The 10120-nt window shown below is 43.7% G+C and overlaps 1 protein-coding gene across 3 annotated transcripts; it reads right to left on the reverse strand.

Moving 5' to 3' along the window:
- Positions 1-1313: 1313 nt before the first annotated feature.
- cdc16 (cell division cycle 16 homolog (S. cerevisiae)) lies at positions 1314-9874 on the reverse strand. Of its 3 annotated transcripts, XM_076031080.1 has the most exons (22): positions 9741-9874; positions 9447-9546; positions 9195-9269; positions 8910-9028; positions 8550-8736; positions 7587-7641; positions 6630-6727; positions 6481-6519; positions 6239-6379; positions 5757-5916; positions 5521-5615; positions 4790-4923; positions 4467-4546; positions 4302-4351; positions 4146-4219; positions 3929-4054; positions 3552-3704; positions 3320-3383; positions 3166-3227; positions 2688-2823; positions 2479-2569; positions 1314-2119 (listed from the first exon to the last, which is right to left on the reverse strand). In XM_076031080.1, exons 1-22 carry the CDS (start codon positions 9758-9760, stop codon positions 1866-1868), a joined length of 2313 nt encoding a protein of 770 aa, XP_075887195.1. In that variant the 5' UTR covers positions 9761-9874; the 3' UTR covers positions 1314-1865. The 3 variants fall into 3 exon arrangements, with proteins under 3 accessions (XP_075887195.1, XP_075887196.1, XP_075887197.1); XM_076031081.1 differs by lacking the exons at positions 9195-9269; positions 9447-9546; positions 9741-9874 and having other exon boundaries at positions 8550-8759; positions 8910-9029; XM_076031082.1 differs by lacking the exons at positions 8550-8736; positions 8910-9028; positions 9195-9269; positions 9447-9546; positions 9741-9874 and adding an exon at positions 7856-8052.
- Between the last annotated feature and the right edge of the window lie 246 nt (positions 9875-10120).

A 10120-nucleotide genomic window follows, 5' to 3' on the forward strand; every position in this document is an offset into this window, starting at 1 on the left:
TCTTTATTGTTTTAGATTGTTCATTAAGGTTAGACTCGAGCGGAATTTTGATGATAGCAGTTGGGTAAAAAAACAAAAAAACAAATGTTGAATGCATCGCATTAAACTAAAAAATTCTGAGAATGCATTTATTCGGTTGAATTGAATGTGTTTTGTTTTTTTTTGTTTTTTTTTACTGCTCCATCATCTCTTCCAATAACACAATTATTATTGATGGTATTCACATATATCACATTAAATGATTTTGATACAGTGACGAACGGGATGGTCTATAAGTAAAATAGAGACAACACATATTGTACATAACAAACAAAAAATATTTAAGTTCGGGCCAATTCCTATCCCCTTCTGTAAAATTGAAATATAACTTTACGTATTGAACTTTTTAACATCCGTGGGCTTGTTATTCAGCGGGTGCAGCTGCCACCGTTTGACGTCGGTCGGAGGCTTCCGACAATTTTCGACTTATTGTGTCATTCGCATCATCAGTCTCTTCGCGCTGCGCCAGTCTCGCCGTTATATCACCGCGTATGTCAGGGCTCGGGCTGCGGGGCTTCGTGCTGGGCTGACCCGGGTGAGAGGGGGCTCCTGGGGCGGCGCTTCCAGCAGAGCTCCAGCGGGAAGGGTGGCACTGGTTTCCGTGGATATTTGGGCTGGGAACTAAATAAGTAATTTAAAAAAAACAAAAAAAACAAACAAACATATATTTAAGGATATGTTTCACACAAAAACTTTTCAGACCCGTCTCTAATCTGAGATAATACTACAATAAATGTCACTGCGTAAAAGCCGGTGATCAAACAATTGAATTTTATGCCGCGCATTGAACTCACCACTGAGCGATGTTGGGTTACCGCCGGCGCCCACACGCTGCCGGGTTCTCTCCGGTGTGGACACGGAGCTCTTCAGGCTGGAGACGAAGGTGGAGCAGGTGTCCAGGTCCTGACAGACCGTGTCCTCGCCGTAAACCGCGGCTAACTTGGACGGCGTGCATCCCATCTCTCCCTCCCTGGAGGGGCCGCAGCGGCTCGGCATCGGGGAAGAGTTCCGGAGGTGGTCGGAGGGACGTTGCCGCTCCTCGTTAGTGACCTTCACCCCTCCCCTAAACTGGTCTCAACACCGAAACGCCTCTCTGTGCTTGGCTCCATAACTACGTTTTGATAATTCACCGTGAAAGCTGTTCCGTTGAATGTGAAGTGGTGGGGAAATAGCGAACAAATTGTCGAAGGAGATTAAACAAAACTCTGCAGGATGTAATATTTTATAATCTTTTGAACAAATCCGTGGTTTATTGTAAGAACTGAACATACCGATTATTTTCCATCAAGACTGCTTTTTATTTAGCTGGCTCTTTTTCAAAGGTGTAAATCCACAGGTACAGCAACACAAGAGTGTCCCGCCATAGGCGGTAATAAACGACTGTAGTCCTTAAGATCTGTTGTGAGGTGTGCAGCTGTAGCGTGCTCTGTCCCAGAAGCGTCAGAGGACCGTTTGAATCCATTTTCAGGCGTTACCCAAGATCCGCTGCGAAACCAAGTTCTCTCCCAATTCACCAAGGCACATGTAAATTCTCCCTTTTAAAGTGCATTCTTGAGAAAACTAGGACAACGTACAGCGGCTGCTGTAGACAAATTCACATTATTACTCTTCGCTATAATGTTAAAACAACACATTTTATGCATTTTCTCTTACAGAAACAACTGTATCTTATGCACAAGAGGGAGAATCCACAGGTATACTTGTTTGGAATACGCCCCAAGGTTTGGTTGGTTCCATCAGTTTTTCCTTGGGCTTGGACGTGTGCGGCTACGGCGGCGACTTGTTTCCTGTGACAGCAGTCAGCTCCGCCTCCTGGCAGGATGACATCACGTGCTGGTGTCTGACAAGGTGTCCAACATCACGTCGCTCTCGTACATGTCGCACTCCAGAGTCAAAGAGAGTCGCAGAGGGGTCTCCAACATCATTTTGTCCTGATTAGAGAGTGGCGTTTCCAGGGGCGTGATGCTGCTGTCCTCTAGTTTTGAGGTGGTGACAAGGTCACCCGCCTCCGACGTGTTCAGCATCTTCATCAGGGCCGGAGTGTTCAGGTTGCCTCGCACCTTGTCGTTGAGGTCTGTGCCTTGGTGGACACAAGTGACAAATTGTATTGGATTTTTTTTTTTGTTTTATTGATCAACGCTCATCAATCTTTATCTTTAATCTTAAAAACTATTATCAGAGATTCAGGCTGTGTCCACAAATGCACAGGCATTTTTAAAAACAATATTTCTGCCAGCCCAGTTTAAAAAAAAAAAAAAAACAACACTAAAGAACAATAATCCCATATAATGACATAATAATAATTAGACAGTCCTGTGGTATCACACCAAAGCAAAAGGTGAATCTACTGCTCAATTGCTCAACATCAAGCTGAAGTTGAGTTTTAAATATTTTTTCGAACACACAAATATCACAAATAAGACGGGATGTGTTTCCTACCTATGTAAGCGTCCGTGTCGCCAATGTACATTTCAATACAATGGCCGAGCATTGTAACAGAGAAAGTGTCGTCCCTTTTCAGCCCGAGTGCCTGCGAGGATAAAACATCAAACCAATTTGAGTCCAAGTCGGCGCTTTTCGTGCTATTCCGTAGCCTGGTTCAGAATGGGTAAGAATACCCATGCAGGCCAAGCTAGAAGGAACCATACCGTGTGAAAGTAGTCGATAGCGCTTTCGAAGTCGCCCATGAGGCTGTGCACATATCCGATGGCAGAGTAGGTGGAGGCGTGTTGAGGGATGAGAACCAGAGCCTGGCGGTGGTACTCCAGCGCTTGGTCGTACTTTCTACAGCCACAAATGTAATGGAGCGAAGAGAACGTCACATGACGATGCTTGAAGAAACATTACATCTCATCCATATAAGTGTTATCTGACCGGTGTTTTCTCTACCTCTGCTGAAAGACAACAAGAGCTTAAAATACTTTGATGCAGGCTGGTGAGGAAACGAGACTGGCAGCCAGCCAGTCTTCCAAAATTATCAGTACTGTTAGTAACTCACTATGTTTGTGGCACCACAGCTCAAACCCAAAGAATAGCAGAACTGCAAGTAGAACCTCAGTAAACTCTACTGGGCTGTTGAAGGCTCTACGCTGGAGTAGAAAATTAGAGAAACCGCTTTGTACTCACTTCAATTTCCGACAAACGTGACCCAAGTTGTTCAGCAGAGGCTCCCATTTGTCCACCGTGACCTTAAAATGGATCATGTAAAAATTAAAAAAAAAAACCAACAAAACAGATTTATGATGATTACACCTTAGCATGCATACAAGTTAGCAGATACCTCGCTGCCAATGGCTTTGATCTTCTCCATTGCGTCAAGGAATAAGCGCTCTGCATTCTTCCAGCTGGTGCAACAGATAAACCCAAAATTAGCACTCCAACTAAATTCAAATAAACATTACGTTCACGTTTCCCTGCCGCGTTGCTCACGAGCAGCGCAAGCTCTTTAATTCTGTGTGATTTTACAATAGTCAGCCTGGTGTTTTGTGGGCGTCTGTTGCTCTGTGACTCACTCTCCATTCTGAAAGGCGACCACTGCCACTTCGTGGATGACAAACGGGTCCTCTGGAGCGATGCTAAGGGCCTGGCTGAAGAAACGTTCGGCCAGCTTGGAGTTGTTGGTCAGACCGTACTCCAGGCCGATGTACAGCATCGGCAAGTGACACCTGCACAACACAGTGGAGAAGATGTTTTATGACCAAAACAATAAAAAAAAAAAAGCTGCACCATTATAACATTTTTATGATTCATTGACTTGTAACTGACTTGTCTGATGTAAGCCGACAGCGTCAGGAAGTCAGTGTATCACAGGAACCTGACCTTGCTTTGGTCTTGAACTTGATCTGAATCACTGCTAGCATTCTCAGGCAAAACCAATAAGTCTACCAACCCTTTCATCAGCTGGGCAGCAGTGAAGTAGGCTGCCATGGCCTGGTCGTGCTCGCTCTCCACTGCGAAAGAATGTCCGTACGCTATCCATGCAGGGCCGTACGTCCTCTCCAGGGTGGTGGCTTTGCTGCAGCGCACACACAAAAACAGCAGCTCAACAACTCGCCAGCAGCAAACAGGAAGTTCTTCCTTCAGTGCGTGCGCATTAATGGACGTACCTCAGGTATCGGCGAGCGTGTTCGTTTTTATGGCCAACCATTAGATAGTAGCACCCGACTGCAAACCAGGACACCTGATAAGAAGTTTTCTATTGAGTTGTCAAGCTTTGAAAATTACATTTAGACAGATGTCTGGTTGTGTCAATGCACACTTACTGGGTTGTTGGGATACAAGTCCACAAGTTTGTGCGAGAGGTAAAACAACTCTGTGGGTGGAAAATACAGAGCAAAGGCTCAAATGAAGAGCAATGAAGCAATGAAGCACTGCAATGAAAAGCTAATAACCAACAACACGAAGCTCAGATGGCATCAGCGACCTACCGTTTGACTTTCCAAGCTCCACCAGGGTTCCTATGTGGACTGGTAAGCAGTTAGCGTGAAATGGATCTTTAACCATCACCCTGAAGCACAAAAACAAGTGTGGTGTTGAACGTGTTAGCCATTTATCACCGCCCTGTGGCAAAAATAAATAGTTGTGAAGCAAGAAAAGGCCTCAGTGCGCCGAGGATATATTTAAGGCCCTCAGTAGTGACGTATGCACATTTTCAGTGGGTTCTTGTGAATCACGACCCTTCTCACGAGTGACACAGACGACCCAGAATTAAACACGAAACCACTTGGAGAGGAAACGACGATACACCTACATTGCTGTGAGTTTGTAGCACATCTTGAAATCACAGTTGTAGTAATGTCTCTCGGCGAGAGACACCACGACATCCAGGTTGTCCTGTAGACCGTTGACCATCGCTGGTACAACCAAATCACTGGGCTTGTTATACTGTGGCAGGAGGACAAGAGCAGGAAAATATCAATGACTGTCACACATCTATTATGTAGCTGCAAGTAAATAGAGCTTGGCAACAGCTGAACTGGTCTTTAGCTCTCAATCAGACTAAGAGTAGAAGAGAAGATGGGACAATTTAAACCAGATTGGCTAAAAATGACGTGAGGATTTACGTAACCTAATGATTCAGTGCTATGATACATTAGCAGCTTGCTCCTAATAACATCCAGCATTAAAAAGCTCAATTAGTTGCTTTAAAAACATTACACGTAGAGGAAAAATAAATCTAATATGTTTGGCTTGATTAATCATTAATTAATTCATTAATCTATTTTTAGCTTTCTGCTGCTTTGCATATGTAATATCTTGCATAATATGTATACCCATGATTTTGAGTTCATTCCTGCTTACATCTTTGCATGGCGCCTCCATCATGGAGAATCCTAAAAGGCCACACTAATGCCGATCACTGATCGAGTTTTGATGCATTATTGATATTTGACTCGCACCAGCTTTTGGCCCAATGGTTTCACCAGTGGTAGGAAAGCAAACAATTTTCAACCCTCATTAAAATTAAAATCAAAGCCCCACCTTCTTTAATTTATTCTCGAAGAGGAAATGTAACAGCTCCTCCTCTTCCTGGGTGCACTGTTGACTTAAAGGAAGCGAGTCAAGGAAGTCCTTTTCTGTTGGCAAGACACAATAAAACAAGCACTTAGTGGTCGATGCGGATAATTCCTTAAAAAGAGAACGGATGGAACATTTATGTTGGGAAGAATAAATTAAATTAAAGATGAGAGGAAGTCCTCACGGCTGATCCATCTCACCTTCCTGCGCGGTCAACATGTGGTGGGACGTCAAAAGGTCAAAGGCTTCAAAGCAGTACACATCCAGTTTCAAGGCCTCTTTGTAGCTGGAGGTGGCCAGCAGTCTGTTGTCCATGGCATCATAGATCTTACCGCGCAGCAGGCAAATGGAGCTGCTGATCTAAAATATACAAGAGACGGAAGGAAGGAAGAAAAAAAAAAAAAAAGACAGCGGAGGGGAAGTCTTGATGAATCACACAATATGCAGACGTGCATCCCACATACACAGGTGCTGCGTTTGACCCCCTTGCATGCAGCAGCAGCAGCAGCAGCAGAGGGTCTATATTTGTTACAAACTAAAACGCACCAGCACTGCATTCAGTATTTATGAGTTGAGTCCAAGTCAAACCACCGTTGCAATGTTTAACATGTCACATGAAGCATGTTTTCCTCATCCCCCCCCACCGGTGTTCTTTATCCCTCCATAATGACCAGTAACTTACAGATGCAGGGGACATGTCCCAGTCCTTGGCCGACTCCGATGACCCGCTGTCCTCCTTTCCACCTCTGTCCAGCAGCTTCTTACTAGCTGGCTCCTCTCCATCCAGGATATCCAAGGCCTGCTGGAACTCTTTGGCAGCATACTGGATGTAAAAAATCAGAACGCTGTTACTCCCAATCCCCCCGAACAATAACCGACTGATATGACCTAAATAGGAGTTGATGTGGGAATTTGGTCACTTACATGGCACCTGGCAGCAAGATACTGACAGGCTCCATACATCTGTGCAGACAAAAAAAAGGTTTTCAGATTGGCGGATGGCACGGGCTGTAGATAATGTCGTTAGTTGTCGACGGGAAGCACATCGCCCGCCCGCGCTCAAATGCGATTACCTTGTCAAGTTTTCGGGAGCGGAGGGCATGGGAGGCTCTGTGGTACTGTGAGGTTAAGTAAAGGCACTGAGCTAGCCAGTAGATATCCTGGGGGTCCTCTGCGTGCAAAGAGTCGGGTACACCATCAGGTCAGTTTAGGGTTTGGTTATTGGACAGACTGTCACTGCTCATCTGGACTCAGCTACTGGAGAACATGGCTACATTCATTTGAGTGATATTCTAAAATTGCAGATGCAACAATATTCTCTGTATGGGGAAGTAATGAGACAAATTTGTGGTATTGCAATGACCAAAGTGCCTTGATATCATTGTTAAACTTTGCTTGTTTAAAACAATCAATATAACAGGCAAAAAGGTCACTTCATTTAGCTGCAGTCAACGTATACACTTCACTCGCTTATACAAACAGTAGCAAAACGGAACACACTCTAATGAAGCTACCCGGTTCATATGACGTAAACATTATCATCGTCTCGCGCAAAATGTGGCCAGGGGAAAACGGATTTAGCAACCCGGTCGCTTATTGTGATTCATCATCTCGGCAACGTGTATACATGTTGTGCCTGTGTCCTCCTGGCGGGAGAGCTAACCGTCCTCATACTGTCAACACACCCAGCAAGCAGACGCTGCTGGATACGACCTGAATGTCAGCCAAATATAGAAACCTGAACAAACTAACCACGGACCGTGGACTGTCTTTATTGTCAGAATCCGCACAGGCATTTTGCGATTCATTGTGACAACTTCATCTCCCGAGACCACAACTTGAGGGTTTATTTTGACGGTGGTGTAGACGATGCTACCACACAGCAATAACAGAACAAAAAAAAAAGATCTCCTTACTAAACACCTGCACTGCTGAGAATGAATACATATATATATGTATTTTTAAATTGTCGAGAGAAAGGGCAGGTGAGGTTAACATCCTGTGCTGTAACCGCCACATAATTCACTTACCATGAGAGAGAGACGCTATCTTGTCAGCCCAAAATAAAGCACTTTGATACTGTTGCTGTAAACACACAGACAGACAGGACAACGGTCACTCATGTGTGTGGTTTTTCTTGTTTTGTGTCGCATGATATCTGTGAGAGCTCACAGGGTTAGACGTAGCTTTGAGCTAGCAACACAGGCACTTCACCACCATTAGTTTCCATTGACGGAAGGTTAGCTAGCATTAGCTAGCGACACAGAAACTCAGAAAAGAACCACAATGTTTCTTTTACCTGGTCAATATACTGCCGTACGCGCTTGCGAAGTCTGTCCAGATTCATTTTAACGGGTTTGATTGTGTTTGCGTTTGTCTACAAAAGGTCTGTCATTTCAAAAGAAAGACAAAACAATTTACCAAACTGCACAAAACAGAAACGTTACGTGCTAGCCTGCTAACTGGGTAAAATCAAATCCGCGGCTTCTTTCAGCAGCGAGTGCGCCACGGAACTTTGTCGTAGGGAAACCTGACGCCTTTACCGTTCCACATGAACTTGGAGTGTGTAAAAAGAAAAATCTCATTCTACAAATGTTCGACGAGTTGATGTAAAACCAAATAAAATAATATAAAATGAACATAACAAAAAAACTGGTGACATTTTAACAGGATTTTTATTATTGTATAATTGTTATGTATAATTCCGCTGAAAATTGTAATCAGTGGAATTTCACTGGCACTGGTACATTCGGTTGAGAGACAGTGTGTCTACGTGGTTCCATCATTCTTGTTCTTCTTTCCTTTACTTTGTTCCACATCATCAGCACTACATTTTGTCCCTCGATCCTGTTATTGAAAATAATATTTATTTATTACTTGTAATATAATATTTTCATTATTTATTTCAGTTGCAGAGTAGAAAATCCACATTAACATGGTGAGTGCAGGAGTCGCTGACTGCTTAATCCATAACAAAGAAGGAAAGTGGTAACCTTTGCTTGGTTTGTTCTTCCTTGTGGGAAACATGCAATGCTGTCCTTCAGTTTGGCAGTTTCAAGCCAGTCCTTATTCCAGCTCCTCACACTATAGTGAGCCCTGCACCGACTCAACCGGAACAGGATCATTTGATTTTCCTTGGCAATACGCATTAACTCCATATTTCGCCTCTGCTCCCCAAGGCTACAGCAGACAATAAACATAAGCTTTAGGAGACAACCAGATAAGCATATATTTTATATATAACATTAAGGAGAATGTTAAGTCAATGTTTTTGGCAGTTGTTTTTTTTTTTTTTTTTTTTTACTTTACTTAAAGGCCTTTGATTGATTACATAATTCTTTCCCAATCATAACCTTTTTTTGTCATAATAGTTCCAGTTGTCAACTCTCCCAGTTGTCATCGTGATGTGCGATATCTTCTCCATTAGCATGTTGTTCTCCCGCTGAATCTTTGCTGTCAGCTCCTTGTCCAGCTAAGATGAAAAAAACAAAACAACTCTGAACACATGAAACCTAATTGTTTAATCTTGCATTGCATTTTATAAATAGACAGTTTTTATTTGTATGTTTTATTTTTTATGTTATTTTAGACTTAACCTACTGTCTAAATGATTAACTTCTTAAAAGATTAAAGACAACCTGATGTTTCTTCAACACAAGGGGGCTGTAAGTCTTTGGCGCGCTTGTGTCAGTCATTGGTTTCACTGACTTCACCTGAGGCAACAAAAACAGAAGAAGAAGAAGAAGCAATTAGACTCAGGTTTGCCTAAACCTTTAAGTATTGGTGAATTGCAGGGTAATATCAAGTCACACAAAGCGCAAGATTGTTGCAAGAAGTTGGAGCAATCATTTATGTCACTGAACAACCTGAGGTGAAATACTTTTCCTTACCTTTGTTCTGTGCAACTCATACAAAGCCTTGTCCCATTTCTGCTGCAGATATTTATTTCCGGCGGGGAGCAGGGGTCGACAGGCCAGATGACTCATGGTTCTGTCGAGTCAAAACAAAGTTGCCTGCCTCAACATCCACCGCAGTGGAAACACGCACTTTTTTTGTTGTTGATGTATCATTACTCCTGCATATCAAAATAAATGACTAATAGCCCAGATTGTGCCTCTCTGACCCAATCATCAGGCTCCCTCACTCTCTCTCTCTCTCTCTCTCTCTCTCTCTCTCCCACTCACCTCAGTGACTTCCTCTCCATGTCCCAACTCCTCACACGCTCATAATAATCATGTGTTTGCGCTCCGAAGCCTCCAGGTTGACTGCAGCTCAGAGAGCCCTCGCTCTTGTTGTCTGTCGATCATACGCGGTTGCCATGGTAGCTTCGGAATGGGGGAAGAATGGAGAGGCGGTGGTTGCAGAGATGAATGAATGGTTTTCAGATGATGTGCTTGTTTGGCAAGACACCCGGCGCGGGGAAACGCACGCGGGCACAAAGACCGGGGGTAATTATGGAGGAGACGGCGGAGACAGTAACTGCGAAACCAAAGGAAACCTTTCACTCAGTTCAATGCTGTGAATGAACCCGGAAGACAAACTGTGCTGCCAGATGTGCACAGCG

The sequence above is a fragment of the Nelusetta ayraudi genome, unplaced genomic scaffold (genome assembly GCF_046127955.1).
Source record: "Nelusetta ayraudi isolate G7.1 ecotype Tasmania unplaced genomic scaffold, CSIRO-AGI_Nayr_v1 ptg000031l, whole genome shotgun sequence".
NCBI lineage: Eukaryota > Metazoa > Chordata > Actinopteri > Tetraodontiformes > Monacanthidae > Nelusetta > Nelusetta ayraudi.